The sequence below is a fragment of the Pungitius pungitius genome, chromosome 13, assembly GCF_949316345.1.
Source record: "Pungitius pungitius chromosome 13, fPunPun2.1, whole genome shotgun sequence".
NCBI lineage: Eukaryota > Metazoa > Chordata > Actinopteri > Perciformes > Gasterosteidae > Pungitius > Pungitius pungitius.
In genome coordinates this window covers 19429023-19449815 of record NC_084912.1, presented here as the reverse complement: position 1 = coordinate 19449815, position 20793 = coordinate 19429023, and the positions used below count along the sequence as shown (strand labels likewise).

The window sequence follows — 20793 nt, the reverse complement described above, 5'->3', positions numbered from 1 at the left end:
AGAGGACACTAAGGCTGTCAACGGGAAAAAGGCATCTGGCTTCACAAAGGTTCTGGTAAAGCACCAGCATGGTGCTGGTATACCTGCGACTGGATTTGTGGTTTGTGGACTGTGGTTTAAGGCCTCGAGAATATGAAAGGCTAATCTTTACAGTGATCAAGTCTAAGTCACTTCATATAGATCTGGAAAACAACTTTTCACCCAGTTTGCTTTTCCCACAGGTTTTGTGCGCATTCTGCTCTAGGACTCTCTGTTATGCCAGTGAAGGGAAGGGAGTGGGGAGATAGTTATCGAGTATCCAAACACTTTGCACCACAATGATTCCTACCTCTTTGAAGCATGGCGAGGGGTTGCGCATCTGCTCCAGCATGGCCCATTTGACGGTGGCCTGCCGGATGTTACCATCATATTCTCTGGAGCTCTGGGTGCCACTGGGAGTCCCGCGGGAGCGCTCATACCCTGGCTCATTGAAGTAGGGTTCCGCCACCAGGATGAGGGACTGCACTGACACTAGCACCTACAGCAGATTGAGTCATGGAAGGAGGAACAGTTAGCTCGCAACGGATTCCGCAGAGCAGCATGAAAACACATTCTAATACAATCAATGTTTCCAAATGGTAAGGTTGAATCCTGTTCTATTGGTAAATGATGACCACATCCCCTCAAGTGCCTTCATCGTCCGAAGCCTCTCAAGTGATCTTAGCATTTAGAAGAGAGGCTGAATAAAGCAGAGAATTATGTGGACCAATTAAGATAGATCTTTGTTAAGAGCTGCTTTAATGCGTTGGCCTGCCTCAAGGAGGCATCATTCTCTCCCCTCCAAGCCAGATTTCAGAGCTAAAATCCACCTCAGTTGATGACCACTCCCTATGCCCCTGTCTCATATTACATTATTGATCTGCAGCACGCTGAACAGAATGATAATCAATGGAGACATCTCTATGTACTAGGGAATAATAAAATAAAAAAAACATAGGGAGAGGTATTTATTTCTGAGAGCACCGGCATGCTTGATTTCAAAGGGCAACCAATGCAATATTGCTGTGGGTGTTTGTCACCAAGTGTGTTCACACAAGTCTGCACAGCTTTGGATGCTACACGTTTTCTATTGCACATATCAGAATACCGGGCCCTCAAGGCTACGGATCATTTATTTTTGACTAAGAGCGTGGTAAGTTAACACATTTGACTTACTATTTAGCACCAGATCACAACAGAAGTGATTTAAGGTTCCCTTGACTATAGAACGTCTATACCTTATTTTATTACATGTTATTTACCATATGTCATTTCTGTCTTTACAACTCTCGGCTCTCTCTGCACGGCAGACACACATACACAATATGTGTCGTTGTCTATCCATCCCATGATGCGTTTCAGCAGGCAGGTCTTTAAGGTTTGAATGCTACCCGCTTGTATTGGTTGGATTAATAGCCTCACACTATCCCCAATGTAAAGTAATATTGTGGCTTTAAAAGGGATCCTTCATGTCAGCTGTGAAACAGCAAGCCCATTATTACAGAGCCACTGGCAGAGAAATGACAGGGCAGAGATCAACTATTGCCTGTGACACAAAAACTCAAGAGTCATGGACACTGCCATGATGGATCTGCACCTCACCTGCAAAAAGCTTGAGGTCTGTGGGTTCCACTTTTCCTCTGGTCTCCCATGCCATGTGTTGAGGATACTTAAACATACCTGATTAACACAGAAAAAAACAAACAGTTGAAGCACATTAAACTTATTAGTTGAGTATCTAAATAACTTTGATCAAATGTGATCAAACATGTGGGCTGATTAGCCATATTGATCCTCCTGGAAGGACTGTAGGCCAGGAATAGAGGAAGAGCTATACATATTCTAACACAACCGAGAGAACTTCCAGGATGTCCAATTCCAAATGTCAATGAATGAAAAAAATGGGAATGTAACCAGCCATATCGGGCTTTGATGGACAACCAAGTGATATATTTTTCAGAACCTCTCACTATACAGTCAGTCCTTATGTTCTATTTATGCATGTTAGTGTTATTTCAACCATTCTTCATGCTAGTTGAAAACACCATACTTGGAATACTACGACACCCGTTTCAAGGTGGTTTCTATGATATAGCTTGGAAAGAAGGAATTAGACACCTATAGTGGCAAAACCTTTTCTTTGACTATTCCTAAGTCATAAACAAACCATAACCAGAACAATTTAGATCAGACATAGAAATGAGATCACCACAATTTACTTTTACAACTTGCCTCCCAGGTTTAAAACATGTTCATCTACCGTAAAGTGCACCAGAATATATGCCGCACTACCTCAACTTCTAACTAAAAGAAGATGTGAACGTAGACCGCACCGGCCTATAAAAAAGGCAGAAAAAGGACTGCTGGCGCAGGGTGGTCCGGGCCGGAGTTCTTCACATTCAATCTCCAATGTCTCACCATTGATTCATTAATGGCGGGTTTACGTGCAGCCGCTCTGTTTCCTTCTTCGACAGCCACATTGGTTGCCTGTAACTTGCACCTGTGTGTCCCGCTCTCGCACGTCAGTCCGTAATAAATGAGACATTAGCCGCAACCATTGTATAAGTTGGAGGGTTTAAAGCATGGGAAAAAAGTAGCAGCGTATAGTCCGGAATTTACAGTATATGTATTGAGAAAAAAAAAATCACAGAGAAGGGGTTGCAGTTTCCCTTTTCCTGTCAATGAAATATGGTCAAAATGCCCCCACACATTTACAGAGTTAGAAGATGGTGCGCTTTTTGACACAATTTGCTACATTCAAGTGTCAACGATTAAAATAGATCAAATCCTTCATTTGTTTGATTTGAAGACTACCATTAACAGACTCAAAGACTTTTACAACTCACTTTGCCATCATTGTAGAGGTTAGGGTTAAAGCGAACACTGTGTCCACCTGTGGTCTCCAGGTTGACCAGGGGAGGGGAGTTTGGATAGTCTTGTGGAAAATACACATCAAACTCAAAGCAGCCGTTGGCATATGGGGTGTCTGCTGGGCCTGTGATCAGAACCTGTAAACACAAAGAGGGATGATCTTGACTAAAAACACTAATGGTAGCAATTAAATTGTACTTATAACAGTGGCACCCTTATTTATAACAAGTTGTAAATCGGCTTATTTGATGAGATTGCACTTTCTCGTTTCATGCTCTTCCGAGTTTGGTGGGGCTTTAAGTCTTGGCCACTTTAATTGCATAGTTGATTGTTGATTATTGTAAGTCGCTTTGGATAAAAGCGTCAGCTATATGACATGTAATGTAATAACCTGATAAAAGAAACAGGCAGAGACTGGGTAATTAAAGCACACACACTGAAAGTGGGTTAATTGAAACTAGCAGAGAGATTCGCAGAATTGATTTAATTGAAATTAGCAGAGACAAATACTAGTTCTCCCTGTGAAATTTGAAGCAATAAAACAACTCATTTCCTAAATGAAACCAATTAGCCCATTAACCAAAGATACCAAAGCCCTTGCACAAGTTGTTTGAAAGACCTGTATACAAATTTAATTAAGTTAAATTACTAATATCTCTGATAGTGGGCAGTGTCTAATTAAAACCTAATCCATAATTAAGATTCAGAAATACATACACATGTCTTCATGACCATTGTTGCTGGGAAATCAAAACTTGGGAACAATCACTTTGTAAGCCTAGAAGATACAACAAGACATATAGGACTAATGTACAGATGCAGCACATCAGTGTTCAATTTCAGGGGGAAACACTGGATTTTAGAATGGAGTGAATCACAGAGACACACAGGCAGACCCTGGTCTAAAGTACTACTTCTGTTGCCAGTGTTTAAAAGGTTTGTAACATTGAGATGACTCATGCATTACTTTGCTTTTCCATGTACTGTCATCTTTAAGGTGATCCAATTGACATTGGGGAAAGGTCACCAGAACATTAAAGAGTCGACAGACAGACCGAGAAAAGAATCCAGCGCGGGAATCCAACGTGTGCCCCTCTTGCTGTGAGGGGACGCTGTCAGCCAGTTCACTAACGTGAACATTCAGACCCAACACATCTGACCCAGTCTAGTTGGAAGAGCTTCATTTTTGTTATGATGAAGCCATCATCTAAATAGCGGTAAAAGCATTTCAAGAGTGACAGTGTCCCGATTTAACAGAGTTAAGTAATTGCAACAATGCGGATACTAATGTAAGGACTTGGGGATGGTGTACAACGATGCACTGTCCCCTCACAGATGAGGAGTTTCCCACGTCTTAGGCAACAGTCCCCTCCCTGCTGATACAGCTCTCCTTAGGCCATGCTTTTCTCAGGGAGAGAGATACTTTCGTGATCTATATGAACAAGTTTGCACAACAATACAGTGCACTTCTGTGACAGGACCTTTGGCTATGGGCAGATAGTGTTCCTATTATATCACACATAACTAAAATACGATACGATTGTTCGGCTTTGTTGTGAGATGAATACCTTTGTGCTTCAAGGTCTTTCCTCAGTTTAAACAAAAAGATTATTTCAGATCACTAGACATTTTTATCATATCCATTTTTCCTACATTTCAGGTTATTACCATGCCCCTAACAGGTCTATTACTACAGTAGTGCTGTTACATTATTACACAGACGTTTAAATGCAGTAATGTGTTCATCCCTTTTGATTCTTACTGTTATTGTTATGCTGCTGCCTTCATTTAGTCTGTTCTTTGGCCAAAACACAGCCAAATAAATGAGGGTTTGGACATTTAGCAAAGGAGACTCCCATTAATCAAGTAGTGGGGTGAGAGGCGATTATTAAATGTCACTGGGGTAGTGAGTAAGAGCTATCTTGACTAGTTGTATGGTAGAAACACCCGACCAAGTAACAGTCTCTGATCAGTTCTTTAACCAGTGCTCTTTGAGTCACAGCGTACAACCCCATACAAACAAAGCGTTCATGACATCATAATAAGTCAAGGCAAAACTTTACCTTCATGATGTCCAATCTCTCCTCGTCACAGCGGACAAAGACACTGGAAGATGATGACAGTGGCAAAGAGGTGGACAGGGTGACGGCCTCCTGGGCAAGGCGGCGGGATCGGGCTGCACTGTTTGTATCGCTTGCATTCTTCACCTGAGAAATGTAGTGGTAGTTGACCTTAAACATCACTTTTCCATCCTCGTCCTCCGAGACCATTTCAAAGGTGTCTGAAAATAGAAACCAGAGTAAAGAAGCTGTGGAGTGAGAGGGGAAAGTTACACAGAACGTACCCATCACGAGGGGTTAGGTGTCTTGCTTGCTGGGTTAGGTGAACGTTCCCATCACTAGTGAGTGCGAAACGTTACACCGAACGTTCCCATCACTATTGAGTGCGAAACGTTCCCATCACTAGTGAGTGAACGTTCCCATCACTAGTGAGTGAACGTTCCCATCACTAGTGAGTGAACGTTCCCATCACTAGTGAGGGCGAAACGTTACACCGAATGTTCCCATCACTAGTGAGGGCGAAACGTTACACCGAATGTTCCCATCACTAGTGAGTGCGAAACGTTCCCATCACTAGTGAGTGCGAAACGTTCCCATCACTAGTGAGTGAACGTTCCCATCACTAGTGAGTGAACGTTCCCATCACTAGTGAGTGAACGTTCCCATCACTAGTGAGTGAACGTTCCCATCACTAGTGAGGGCGAAACGTTACACCGAATGTTCCCATCACTAGTGAGGGCGAAACGTTACACCGAATGTTCCCATCACTAGTGAGGGCGAAACGTTACACCGAATGTTCCCATCACTAGTGAGGGCGAAACGTTCCCATCACTAGTGAGTGCGAAACGTTCCCATCACTAGTGAGTGAACGTTCCCATCACTAGTGAGTGAACGTTCCCATCACTAGTGAGTGAACGTTCCCATCACTAGTGAGTGAACGTTCCCATCACTAGTGAGTGAACGTTCCCATCACTAGTGAGTGAACGTTCCCATCACTAGTGAGGGCGAAACGTTACACCGAATGTTCCCATCACTAGTGAGGGCGAAATGTGATTGGCTGATCTCTACATTTCCCTACATCCATTTCCACAGCTGTATATATATTTGTGCGTGTGTGTGTTTGTGTCTTTGCGTGTATGCTGGGGGGGGCTGAATAGTCTCTTTAATAGAACAATACATTTAAATAACACTTAAATGTGACCATTGAAACCCCAAATAAAACCAAGAATAACAACCAAATTTTGCCTCAGAAATGTCAAATAATTGATAACTGATCACGTGTCAAAAATTGCAATATAAAAGTCAAATATTCTGGTAGAAGTGTTTTTGACCACATTGTAGATGTGCTAAACGCTAACAAATATGAATAGAAGCCGATATTTTGCAAGATAAAACATTTTGGAAATGTTTAAATTGGTCATTTTTTAAATACATTTGAGCTTTTCTTTTACTGTAATGGAATAGGCTCTTTTTTGGTATCCTAGTTATTTATTGCCTATCCATGGAATACATTTCCAAGCCTGTATCCACAGGCACATTTATGTTACAGTAAACAGTCTATACAGTCACTTGCAATTACTTTAGACATGAAGCTGCTTACAAAACCAATTGTTGCTGTCAACTGTTTTAATGAGTCATGACATGACTGAGTGGAGAGTGATGGACAAGACCAAAGTGTAGACCAGGATGGTATCCTCATCCTGTCAGAATTCTGGCATGAGGGCATTATGGATCATATCAGACAGCAGATGGAGACACAGTGTGTGTGTGTGTGTGTGTGTGTTTGAGGAAAGGAGGAAGCCTTTAGGGGAATCATGGTTTATGCCTTTGCTATTGCTAACACATAAATAAATAAATATTTACTGCAAGGCTCAAGCAAACTCACCAAACTGCAGTTTCTTCATAGCAGCAACGTATTTTTCCTCCAGAGAGCGGAGGATGGACAGGGGCTTAGGTCGACATGACACCTTCCTTGATGACTCCACCAGCTTCCTCTCTGGTAAGGAAGTGGGGTTAAGGTAGGAACAAAAATCACAGTAAAAAAGAGTAACCGTGGAAGTGAAGCAGCAGCGTCAGAACGTTTTCCCTGGAGAAAATGCCAGCCTGCCACAGGGCTATTTATCAGAAAGTCATCTTTGTCAAACACACATACACTGTGTATCTCTAAGGCTATATGCTTTTGGGTTAGTCAGATTTATCTGAAAGATGACGTGCAAAATTCAAAGCCAAGCTATTTGTTGTAAAAAACGCTTTCCATACTTTACTTTGACCTCATAACTCAGTTGGTGAAGTGTGTACAGCTGCATGTGCCATCAGCGCTCGTCTAGGTTATGTATATTGAGTCAGCTTCATCTGGACAACCTGTACCATACAAGGTGCTGCAGTGCACCCACAGTAATCTCATCTGCCCGCGTGAGCAGCACGGGTGCACAGTAGCACAGCGTGGCCCATGTTAATATGTTTGGAGAAGCAACAGTGCCTTACGGTCACCAGAATCCAGCTGCCATACAAAATAACAACCCTTTTTCTCTACAAAGACTACAATGACATGCATGGGTTTTATACATACCCTGGTTGGCCTGCCGGAGGCTGGTGGTAGCCGTGTAGACTATCTCTGCTGTCCTCTGGATGTCAGGCACCAGCAGAGTCAAACCCTCAGGCTCTGGATCGGAGCTATCTGGCTTCACCACACCTTTGCTTTTATCTTTTTTGGACCTGAAACACACAAATATACTATCAGCCATGATTTAACAGTGAAATTGTGTGTTCCTCAGCTGGCCCCCACCCTCCTGGTACCGACTGTTTCTGGGACTTGAGAGACGATCCCAACAATCTGTCACTGATTTGCTTTCGCCCTTAAAACGTCTTAGTGTGGTTGTGCTAGAGTACAAGCGTGTGTTTAAGGTTTCCTTCCTTAAGCTTTCCTCTGTTTGCATATCAATGTGGGATGTGACTGACTAAAACACTAAGACACTTGTCTACAAATCATACAGTAGCCGTGGAAGTCATTTCTTTAAAGCCTTAATAGAGCTGATTCCTTTCTTGTTAATGGAGCAGATTGAATCGTTTCTATATTTTGAGCGAAGTAATGTATGGCTAGCAGCTACATACAGCTAACCACAGTTGATGCTCTGCTGTCTCATCAATAGAACTCCAAGGATTTCTTCCTGCAGTACCTTTAGGAACCATGCTGCTTTGGTACAAGAGTGGCGGCGTTATGACTGGACCAAAGTTGAGACATAAGTATGTTCCAGCCCAAATGATCAGATAACCCTAGGTATGTGGAGGTGTATCACTGTGATTTAAGTCAAATTAAAAGATGGAGAAAACACAAGTTATTGCCTTAACCACAACCAAGTTATGCCGATTTTGACCATCTCACCTGAGGCGATTGGTGTAAGTGTCAACACATGTCTTCATCTTAGCCAGCAGCATCCCTACAGAGGTCTGCCCCTCGGAGTGTTCTTCATCCTCCTCGTCCTCATCCTGCCCCGGGTTTCCAGAGAGAGGCAGCAGCAGAGGAACCAGGGCTGTGGAGGTAGAAATGGCCCTAAGTAGCTCCAGGAGTGCCCGATACAAGGGCACATGACGGGCCATATCCAGCACTGCAGGGACAAAAACGATAGAAAGTGTTATGTTAGCTTCTCAAAGAATAGAGGTTTTCTAAAACAAAAATTACCATTTTACACTGTGTTGATTGCGGTAAATTTACGTTGACAATCATAATCAAACATAGTAGCTTGGAATATTCTGAAACCAATATTGACATTTCCCTTCAAACCAGTTTGTAATGCCACCATGTACCAGCAGTGCGTGTGGAAGGAATCCTGCATTACCTAAGATTTTACAACGTTTGTTTTTACTTTAATGAGGGAAAGTTATTGGTTGTGGTAACTCATGTTCTTGGGTTACTTTGCGCCTACCTAACATGGGCAGCTTTTAAGTCACTAAGACAGCCATCCAAAAGTTTGCTATTATCACTCTCAAAAGACTTCCGCCACAATACATGACCTAGGCCACAATGTATGTTATGCCCAGTCCACAGGGCAGGTGGACAAATAGAAAAAGTCAAATAACTGGACCATTCTATCCAAAATCAGTTCCCAAATCAGAGATGGGCAAGAAAGAATTTTGAGCATTTGTTCTTCTCTTACTGACTCTCGCAAAATAATGCTTCCACACATGACATCACGACTGCTACTTGTTCTTCTGAGTTTGTATCTCTACAATGCACTTATTGCAAGTCGCTTTGGATAAAAGAGTCAGCTAAATGACATGTAATGTAACGTTAATTTGCCTTCAGTGGCATCCTCTTTTTTCCACTTTATTTGCGTCTGAAAGGGTGGGTGGCTTGTTATTTCCACAATGGAAATAACCACAATTACTACTCTGTACCTTTTGTGGAAATTAGACAAACGTCAGAACCACAAACACCCTCGTGTTTGGGTTCGGTGAATTTCCCCTCCAGTATGCGTCTGGATGACTGGCGCTTCCAGCGCTACTTCAGGCTAACCAGTAGCCAGTTTGGTAACATGTTGAGGCGGATCGATTCCAGCATCTCTTGGTTGGACACCAACTCATTTACACCCGTTCAATCTCACCTGCGGAGCGCCTATCAGTCTTTGGTGGGAGTTCATAAAGTATATTGACGCTTTGGCAGAAGGACGGCGCTGATTGGTGTTTGTGGAGAGTTAATGTTATAAACACTAAGTCTCATTAACTTAGTCACCTCTACCCTGAACTATTTGTTCTTTCATTGACTTAGTGACCTACATCATTGACCAGCACAGCATTTTATTGTCTTATTCTAATTATCTGTCCCCAACTATCTAAGCCTATTAAGTCAAAACAAGGAAATGACTAATAACTTCCGTACGCTCTATTAAAGGCTTAAGTCTTGTTACTGCATTTACTATTTTAGTTCAAGTTGTGGAGAGCAAGAGAGCAACTTAGACTGGGTTTGTCACCGTGGCTAACATACATACAAAAATGCTTAATACGGTTCAAACACACACTGGTGCCATGCCATTTGCTGTGACCACTCTAGCAGTAATAACAAAGCCACAAGCTGATAGGACACATGTCAGATCGTCATAAAACCCACACGTCACATCCCTTGCTCACAGGAGTGGTCAATAAAAAAAGGGCTACAGATCATCCAGCGGGTCACCACACAACATCAGCTCCTGGGGAAAAATGCGCTGAGCATGCGGGTCACAGCGAGTGGGTGGCTAACACTTCGACTAAAGCTCATGGCCTGAGAGCGTGTGGTCCTCCTGACCCCTGTAGGGCTACGGAGCGGAGGAGCGGCTGGCTGAAATAGTAAAACTATGACTCGTCTCTGCTAACACACAGTCTGCCTTGGTGGACACTGCAGATCTACATCAAAGTTAGACTATGTAGAACGAGCAGAAAGAAGTGACCTGAAGCTCTGTGTCATTTCAAAGGACGGAGAACGAGGCATTTGCTGTGTTTTAGTGCACAAAGAATTCCTTTATAAACAAATATACTCAAGTCATTTAGTTTTACGTCGACATATTCTGTGTGGGCTTCTTTACTAGGTTAGAACAAGTATAACCATAAAAAGCTGAACATAAAACATATACAACTTCTATTTGAAGTTACTAGTTACTGTGGCGTTCACATTCCCATTTCATCAGAGATCCTTAATGAGGCCAAATATGTTGAGGTGTAAAAGTAGCCCCTTGTAGGGAATGGGAGAGTGGGGCAAAACTGACTATTGCAGCTTTTTACTGACATCCTACATTTCAGCTGCAGCACTCTACTACACATGGGGGTTAAGATAATGGAGACTCAGACTAGAAACTATTGGTCTGCCTGGTGATATTGGAAGTTGTGAAAAAAATGTTGATGTGATTTTCAACTGGCAATTTCAGATCAACAGTCAAAAGTGGAAGTGATATCCAATATGGAAATCCCAGATTCAACTACTGCTGTCAGCTAAGAGGTGACGCAATACGTGTCAGATCTATTTCTACACCCTACCTACGATCTATGAAGGGACAAACCGCACTGCCCATCATTTGTCAAAGCGACAACATTTTAAGATTTAAAAGCAGCTCTGTAGCAGTCATGTGGCACGCTGCTTCAGACCAAAGCTTCCAAATAACCATTTATAATGTGAAATAAAGGATGAGCTGCTTTTCTTGGTGCTGGAGGATTGAAGCATTAATAACCACACTAGACCCAGACTGAGCTTTGTGTGCCATCTGATTGGTCTTAACCAAAAACAATTACAATGAAAAGTAAAACTTTAACGTAATTATGAGCTGGCCAAAACATTTGCAAATAACGATAAATAAGTCAATATAAATCATAAAGGCTCCTGCATCGGTAAAAGATGACAAATAGTGTGTCTGTTCTTACATAATTAATACATACATACTAGGTATTAAGTCACCTCTCTCTCATGATAAGGAGCAGAACAGCCTTTTCAATTACTTCATTATTTTTCGGTGGTTGATACATATAGAAACAAATCATATTAGAAACAAAGCATGAACAGACAGTTCCAGAGCTAATAAAATATTGAAGCCCAATCTACAAACAATTGTGATAAATACTGTATCCTTTACATACAAGGTCTTCTGAGCTTTGGGCTTTAGAATGTTGGGGAAGAATTTGATGAGCAGCATGGGTGTGAGTCCCTCAGAACTGTGGGGTGACCCTTCTTGGGTCACCTTGACCTGTCCGAGTTTATGATAGCCTCCGGGCTAAATAGAGAGGCCAACAGATGCCTTGACTGACCCATATCCTGTGTATTATTTGTTTTTTGGGTTGATGATTGACGGAACGCCATCAAGGACTTGACTTACTCTTGACTTCTAAATCTGTCCTGAGGGTTAAGGGGGAAGGGGGGTGGCAGGGGTTCTTCTCCAGAAATGTATAAAGACTCTGCTTTCCTCTCTACCTTTGTCAGATCCTTCCTGCTCCTCTGAGGGAGAAGGAACAATCTGTCCCTTTTCAGCTGAATTGTAGTCATTTGACTTCTGTCTGTACTTATGGCTTGTGTTGATGATTTCTGTAATCTTTATCATTTTTCTATATTCTAGTTAGTAATAAATATTTAATCATAAAGCGAGTTCAAGATACTTTTGATTTCTCACAAGGCTTCAAACCACAAATTTCCACCACATAGAACAGAAATCAGACCGTATGATGTGAGGAAGAGTGAGTGAGTCATAATGCTGAATGGAGCAGAAACCTGATGACAGGCATTAAACATTCCAGCTGCACTGAGTGGCTCTGATACCAAAACTGGAAGGGAAAGCAGTTCTCATTTATTGACCTCAACAACGCCACATGGAGCTGGAGGAAACAAGAGGTTACTAAAACTCGCTGCTGACCTAGATAGGAAAGTAGATATCACAACGCAGAGAAGCAGAGGCAGTTTTAATTAGGATATGAAAAGGAGGCGCAGTTACAGAGCTAAGCAGGCACTGGGTCTGTTTCAGAAAAGCACCCCCCCCCCTTTATCTTTCTACTGCCCCCCTCCACCTCCACAGGTCATCAGCAGCGATGATGGGCTCGACTGAACTCCGTAAAGTGCAGCACAGAGGGGCAAGATTTTCGCTTTTGAGTGTTGGTGGTAGGTCTGTGTGTGTGTGTGTGTGCATGCTCACCCAGCCCCCACAGAAGTGGGAGGAGGAGACAACCAAAAGCTGAAGAGTGTTGTTTCCCCCTCCCCTCTCATGCTGATGTTCCTTCATCACCAGGGCCATTGGGATCTGTCCTCCCTCTTTTGCCATCATTCCGCTTGCTTATGCAATGCACATTCCTCCCACGGAGACTAACTGGTGCTGGAGACCTACCGTAACACTGCTGTCACGGGGGCGCAGATCCATATGGCCATAGCGACTGTCTGCCTCTCCATCGACTGCTCTGTGGGATTCTACAGCTTTTTCTCCTGGAATATCAGCTGCCAAACCCCAGCGATTCAGGGAAGGTGCACTTTCTGAGCCAGCAAGACCCAATCATCTGAATCTACACATACCCATGCACAGTGCTGGCATGGGGGATTCACTGAGGGGCAAGAGTCTTTTTGAAAGGCACAAATTGCACTGTTGCCCAGAGAAGTAAGAAGCAAGCGATTTAGATTTACTGAAACTGGGGAGCGACGTGGAGGAGTTGAAGTGCAGCAGTGACGTGGAACAAGTGAGAGATAGGAGACTGAGAGGATGGGGGGAACTGAGTGGAGTCGGGAGGGGGCAAGCGGGGAGAGGGTGTCTCCTCGCCCCCTCAGAAGAGGCTGCTAGCGTGTTAGCAGCAGAAATGTAAACTTGATGATGAAAATCAATTATGAGGAGGAATCTAGTTAAAAACTGAATTTGGGGGGGTCGTTGAACAGTTGACGCTGTAGACTGGGGGAGATGAGAACAGACTGTGGCGCTGCTATCTTGGATTCCTCTCTGTCACTGGGACAGTGGCCACAGTCATTCTCTCCCCCAGTGCTTCACATGTAGGATGCCTTTTATTAAGCCATGGTTTTTCAGTAAGGATCCAAACAGCATGCCGGATGTCCTTGTCTTACACCTTAGACGCCTTAGGGTAAGACACTTTTTTATATCATTGTTTTTTTCTTAGTCCGTGATCTAGTACATATAGTAAATTGTAGTTCAGAAAAGGCCAAGCCAGGAATGTTCCTGTTTACCCTTTTAGGCTCTCGCGCTCTTTAATACGACACCATTTCCAGCTCCTGCTGCCTCTGCTTAGTTCTTTCATGCTTATTTTGACATGGGAAACACCATTGAGCTGTAATGGTGGCAATTTAACCTTTTTGTTTGCAGGGATGAGGGTGAGTGAGAGCTACTGTCAAGAAGCGACAGGTCATCAACCATGGTGTTCACAGACTAATCTCCTCTTTGCCCTGCTGGCTGGTGTTTTATTCCATTAACCATGGCTTTCACTTTGGTGGGAGGTTTGGGACTTGTACATTACAGCAGGAGGAGAGTAAAAGAAGTAATGCTAAGCCTTGGAAGGAGCATGCTAATTCAGACCATGTTCTGCTGTTGCTCTCGATGCATGTGTGACAAGTTCATACATGGTCTTTATGATTTCCTTCATTCCAGATAAGAGTCCCCTTGCCAGGCTAGGAGCATCAGGATCATGGGAACCACAGTCATCACCCTGGAGGACGTGCAGGCACTGGAGGTCCAGGAGGAGCAAGAGGAGTCCATCCTGGCCATGTTAGGCATCATTGGCACATTCCTTAACCTCTTTGTGATCGTTTTTGTTTACATTTACACCACACTGTGAAGCGCAAACGTTATAGGATTTTTAAAAAGCTCATGCCAGAAAAGACTTCTCAAAGAAATTAGGGATGTTGGAGGGAGATCTGTTGTACAAGCTGTGTGAGTTCGGACCCCTCCGGTCATGTTTCTAATTCAAGTATTGTGTGTGTGCCAAAAAAAAGACATTGAGTAAATCAGGAAGGACAGGTCAACAACAAAGTGGAATGTTGGGAGAGTTTGATATGAAGCGCTTCCTCAGAGGGAGGCGGAAGCAGGACAGGGTAGATATGGCTGAAGATGAAGAAGCCATATTCACCAAGTCACACCCATGAGCCGGGGAGAGAACTAAGGGCCGGGAGCCATGGCAGCAACCGGGCTCCGCTGCTGCCAGGGCGAGCAGAGCCAGCAAGCCCCCTGTGGCCTGATGGGAAATACAAACATGCACTTGATCTGGTTTTCTTGACTCCTGCACCGGCAGGAAAGATGGGCCAAACAAGACATTAATGGCTTCCCCATTCATTCTTTTTATAGCATTCAAGTTGGTGGGACTATGAAAGTGACCTGCATCAAGGGATTTTAGGCAACATGATTAAAAGCAGGGGGAATCCAATAACTATGCTGTGGGGATTTTGTCTTCAGAGCCAACATTGCTGTATGCCCAGAAACGGAGCTGTGAGTGAGTACTGCAATCTCCTAAATGAACGGCTGAATCAAATATGCCCTCCACCCATTAATAATCACTAACAATCAACACATTTTGTGAGGAAATAAGTCACACAATCCAGTTTACTGGGTTAAAAATCCAAAAAGGGAAGGTGCATCAGCCAGAAATAAAAAATGAGATCAATCATTTAAAAAGCCTATTTTTAATAGAAGATTAAAGTGATCCTATTTTCCACATTTTGAAGTTGGCGAGTGGGGAGGAACGTTCTTTTCATTCATTGGTTCATTTGGATTTTCAGCATAGTGTCAGTAATCCTTTTTCTGTATCATAAAATGGTTTTATAACTATTTGAATAATAGTCTAGATGTATTGTGCAATAGCGTAAATTTGAACAATAAACATGAGAGCACATCAACAAGGACAGCTTCGAGCCTCATCTGTGGGAAACCCCAAGGAGGATGTTGGAAGGGAGCGATCATGTGTGGATCATCACAGCAATGACTTCACTACATATGCAGGAGGAAGATGCTTCTCCCAACCTGAGAGGGGATCGAGGTGCACCTTTGAAGTTGCATGTTCATAACCACATAAAAATGGTTTCCCCTCAATGTGTAATGCTTTATGCCAACAGAGAGCCACAATGGTAAGGAAGGAGTAGTTTTAAAAGACAAGGCTTTTGTCTTACAACACAAGTGGAACAGGAAGTTACAGTGGCAAACGTCTTTAGCTGGGAAGACGAAGAGGACCACGACTCCTGTAATCACAATGATGATCCCCATAAGACTTGGGTTTGATGGACACTGTAGATTATGGCCAATGGTTCAAATGTATTGGTAGAACGATTCTCTATTCAGAAATAGCTCATTGGTTTTATCCCATTTTTAATTATCAAAGCTGCATTAATAGACTTTTTAGAGGCAAAATAACTTAAAATAAAGTTTATATTGGCAATTTTTTACAAAGAGCTACCTCTTCAAACATCCTCATGTTTGCATGCACATGGTGAATTTTGCACAAGCATTTCTTCTCCTAAGGGCACAGATCTAGCTCTTTAGCTGCTAAATGTTCACCAGCTAGTCACTAACTGGATCAGCGTGCTGTTTGGAGCTGGACAAACAGGGTTCAAGGTACAGGAAACCGCTGCCTGCCGCTGCTGCAAACAAGCGGTGAACATGATGGGATTAACCAAGCCGGGAATGTGCCTTAAGCGCAAAGAGGAGCTTTGCCGTTAGTGAGAATTCGGCAGGTCATTAACTTGACCTTTATCAAACAGATTTAATCAACTATAGAACAAACAAAGAAATGTGGATGTGTGCCTTCTTAAAATCAAAAGTGCAACAACACATTATTCTTTTTATGTCTGTATAATGCAGACAGTCAACAATCTTAATCAGGGACATGCGTCCTTATTGTGTTTGTGTAGCTCTGCCAGAGAGAGCATAGACCTGATGTACTCGGACATATCTCCTATGCAACCCGCCCCTTAACCAAAGGTGGTCGAGATCCCTCAGCTTTCATTTGATGCACAATGACTTCCAATTAGCTACATTGAAGGGTTAATTAGCAAAGCATTATTTCATCATTAAGGTTAAGGGCATTGAACATAATGAGGCGCAATTACAACACACATTATGGATTTGATCAGCTATTATTTAATTATGAGAGTAGCGGTGCATTAGCACGCGCCAGCATGCACAGAACGAAATGCTCCTGCAAAGTGAAACAAATGTAGTGCACGTTAAGGAGGATCAGCCAGTGGTGGTGGGAGGGCAAAATCTTCCTGTCTCTTAATGGAAGAAATTGGTCTTATCCAAACAAGATTATGCAATCGAACATCACACTAGTATGTAATGAAATAACTATTAAAATCAAAGTATGTAAATTGTCCTTTTTTCTTTGAGGGTTCACAAACTCATTTGAAAAGCATTTAAACCACATCTTCCGGTTTTCATTGGAGCATGGCGCTGGAGCACAACAAGCTAATCAGATGACCCTGTGCTCTTCTACTTTATTGTTCCATTACATTTAGATTCTAAGAAGTTGTTAAAACAATAGATACACCTACAAAAAACTGATTTTTCCATATTGCACACCCTCCTGTGAATGGACCTCAGTAGCGTCTGCGGTTGCAGTGAGCCCTCATGAAGTGCAGCACAAGAAAAGAGGAGTTTAAAGTGCCACTGCGGGCAGAATACAAAGGGTCAGCTCAGCACTAATAACCTGCAAATCCCAGAGGAACAGAGCTGGAGAGGCTTTGCATGGCTACAACTTTAACGGCCCCTAAGTGGGGTCAGAATAACTTTTAACCCACACTGTTACACCCAAACAGTAATATTATATTAGAATAGTTCTAATCCAAAACACCACACTTCTACGCCCTTTGATCAAAGATAATGTACACGTTTTGTATACATTTCTGAGCATTATTTACAACTAAACCATGACAAGAAGAAGTGGAAGGACTAGTCTTTTCATTGCAGAGTATGAAAACAACACTATGCTTGATGGTTGCTGGAGTAATTAAACATGTACTACTGGGACTTCAGTGGGATTTAAGAGTAGGACATGCACAGCCTCAGCTTCAATCAGAGAGACTCTAGCTCCATCTGCTGTTTAATTTGCCCGAAAGGCACACAATTAACAGCACGCAGGAAGAGACAAGCAGAGGGCTTCAGGTATCATTCACAACGAGATGCAGGCTTCACTGTGAGAACTCCAGTCTGCCCTTGTACTTGATATCAAAGACCAAAGTCATCCAAATCCACTGACTTAGCAGCAAAGGGAACCTCACCAAGGAGCAGACTGTGCTGACAATAAAATATCTGTGTTCAGAAGGTTCCTCATGCCATCAAATGATTTCGCTCACAAACAGGACTTCATGAGGAACCGGCTTACACAGCTTCTTTGTTCCACACACTGGCCTCTGACCTCACCTGGGTCCCTCACACGTTTAGTGTATACGCCCTTTTATCTTTCAATTGTTGATGAGCAGATGGACAGGTTGCAGCGCAGGGGACACTGAGGACAGGTTCATAGCGGTTAAAAAGACCTGCTACGTCTGGATCTTTTCACCACATGACAGAGACACCCAATGTAAAAGTCGCCCGTCTAGATGTCCATAATGTCTCTCAGACTATAAATAGGGAGCCTACCTGAGTCATTGCGTAGATAGGAGGACATGGCAGGGATAAGGCAGGACTGGCATAACAGCTCCTGCAGCACTGCTGGCAGCGCTGAGCTGTTGTGGGTTCTGCTGTCCGCCGAACAGCCATCAGCACCGTGGCTGCTGCTGGAGCCCGCTGGGTTTATGTAACTGGCCAAGACCTGGTGAACAAAACAAAATGGACATTCTGTGAGACAAATGACAAAAACCTTTTCCACCTTGATTGAACTGATAGGAGGTAAGAACTGACTATGTCAGCATGGTCCACAACAACAATTTACCTTAATGGGGACACTATGTACTTGTATTGCAGTGGCACATCACTGCTCCTTTGCCCAGATGTAGAGCTCTGTTCATGGTTTCTCTTAAGACATGAAACCGGTACACAAAATGTTTGGAAGGTAATCATGCTCACCCCCACTGAGTCAATACTTGGTAGAACCCCCTTTCACTGCAATTACAGCTGCAGTCTTTTGGGGTTTGTCTCCACCAGCTTTGCACATCTAGAGATGAATATGTTTGTCTATTCTTCTTGGCCAAAAAGCTGAAGCTTGGATGGAGACCATCTGTAAACAGCAATTCTCAAATCTTCCCATAGATTCTCATTTAAATTGAGGAGTGGGCTTTGCAGACTGCATCATATTTTCTTCAAGGATTAACCTGGATTTGGCTCCATCCATCCTTCCCTCCCTCATTCTGAGTAGTTCCCCAGTACTTGTACCTGTGCTCAGGATGATGGCTGGTGTTGAGTTTCCTCCACACAGCTTTTTGCATTGAGGTCTCATCTAACCAGAGCACCTTCTTCCACATGTTACTGTGTTTCCCACATGGCTCGTGGCCAGCTCCAAACTGGAATTCTTATGATTTACTTTCCACAGTGGCTTCCTTCTTGCAACTCTTTTCTATGAAGGCCAGATGTGTGGAGTACACGACTAATAGTTGTCCTGTAGACAGATTCTCCACCTCAGCTGTGGATCTTTGCAGCTCCTCCAGAGTTCCCATGAGCCTCTTGGTTGCTTCTCTGATTCATCTTCTCCTCGCCTGGCTGGTCAGTTTGGGTGGCCGGCCTTCTCTTGGTAGGTTTGTGCCATATTCTTTCCATTATTTGATGGATTTTATTGTGCTCTGTGAAATGTGTAATGCTTGGAATATTTTCTATAACTTAACAACTTTGTCCCTGAACTGTTTGGTGAGCTCCTTGGTCTTCATAATGCTCTTTGTTCAGTAATGTTCTGTCACAAACTCTGTGGCCTAGTTTATACTGAGATTAAATTGCATTTACTAATTATGTGCGAGTTGCTAATGTGACTTTTGCTCACACCTGATTTTTTGTGGGGCTTTTACAGTAAAGGGGGTGAATACATGTGCACTTTTCAGCTATATTAGTTTCACCCGACTTCCGCTTGAGGGAACCACTGTCATCATTAAAACATGTTTTGACGTGTAAACTATGACTCCAAGCCATCATATGTAATTTAATTTCATATAAAATTAAATATAATTGATTGACCTGCAGTAGACAGGTGACGTGTTCCTCTTCTAGCCGTTGTTTGGTGAGGGCCTGCTCTACGTCCCAGCCTGAGGCTGTGGATCCTGTACCAAAACCAGTTCCTTTAGCCCAGTAGAGCTGCTGCTCTTCAGTGGTTCCTGCACCGTGACAACTGGACATCTGCGGCTGTGGACAAAGACACAGATACAAGGTCATGTAGAGGGAGAGATGCATGGGTTGTGATTGGGAATATCTGGGCACTTCATCTCAGAATATTTTTAAGATTTATACAGTACCACTGAGAAGTCTAGATACACTTTCTCATTGAATGTCCAAACATTTGACTGGTACTATATGTTTAAGAGGACGGTGGTGGCCAGTGTTTAAAGAATGGGGGCAAAATGACTGATTAGTGAAAGCCCACTCTTGCTAGTGTTTAATGGGATGGGCATGCCGTCACACCAGGAAGATGACATAGACACCAAGTTTTTTTCATTTTGGCCCGTGCATCCTCAGCTGCGTCAACTTCATTAATGCAGAGCCAGACGGGAAAAAGGAGCGAGCATCAGACTGGATCCCCACAATACAACAAACGAGGCCCGCTGAGTTCACATTACATATCATTTAGCTAAAGGCTTTTATCCAAAGCGACTTACAATAATTGCATTTCAACCAGAACACACAAGTAGTTAGAAGTCACCATTAGCATCACAAGTCATCTCTTCACTAAATGTTGGGTTAAACCCCAGTGAGTCACAGGTCAGGCTAAATTGGGGGTTAAGTGTCTTGCTTCGGGACACGTTGACATGGCACATGGAGCAACCAGGATATGAAAAGTACACTTCTACAGCTGGATTTTTTAACTAAAAATATATCTGCTCAATAGAAATCTTCTTGTCGTTTCATGAGTATCACCGCTCTTGTTCCTCACACTGGATGTGCCAGAAATGAGATACATCTCACTTGCATATTTCTCTACAAGTGCCAATTGCCTCTTTTCATGCATAGGTCTGAACAATTAGTCATTTGTCAGAAGCCTGCTGAGAGATGTGCAAAAGAGGCATTATGTAAAGGCCGGCGAGGCAGAGAGTTGTTAATAACGTCTATGAGTTTTATTCTGCTTTCTCTGTCGGTGTGAACAACAAAACAACCATTAAGGCAAAGGGACAGAGAAGCCTAAGATGAGTCTTGTGGGAACCATTTCACCTCTCGGCTATTTTAAATTCAGTCTTGTTGTGTATTCATATTTTAAGTTTTATTTTTTTAGTTCAGGACCA

At 43.0% G+C, this 20793-nt stretch overlaps 1 protein-coding gene across 5 annotated transcripts in view; it reads right to left on the bottom strand.

Moving 5' to 3' along the window:
- birc6 (baculoviral IAP repeat containing 6) overlaps nucleotides 1-20793 on the bottom strand; it is a 71518-nt gene that overhangs the window by 7352 nt on the left and 43373 nt on the right. For all 5 annotated transcript variants that reach the window (XM_037466103.2, XM_037466105.2, XM_037466106.2 and 2 more), the window contains exons 63-71: nucleotides 19538-19702; nucleotides 18017-18188; nucleotides 8332-8554; nucleotides 7519-7664; nucleotides 6835-6945; nucleotides 4953-5170; nucleotides 2865-3026; nucleotides 1621-1698; nucleotides 329-517 (exon numbers count right to left, since the gene is read on the bottom strand). In XM_037466103.2, the coding sequence (XP_037322000.2) occupies nucleotides 329-517; nucleotides 1621-1698; nucleotides 2865-3026; nucleotides 4953-5170; nucleotides 6835-6945; nucleotides 7519-7664; nucleotides 8332-8554; nucleotides 18017-18188; nucleotides 19538-19702 (1464 nt within the window). The remainder of the gene's footprint in view (nucleotides 1-328; nucleotides 518-1620; nucleotides 1699-2864; nucleotides 3027-4952; nucleotides 5171-6834; nucleotides 6946-7518; nucleotides 7665-8331; nucleotides 8555-18016; nucleotides 18189-19537; nucleotides 19703-20793) is intronic.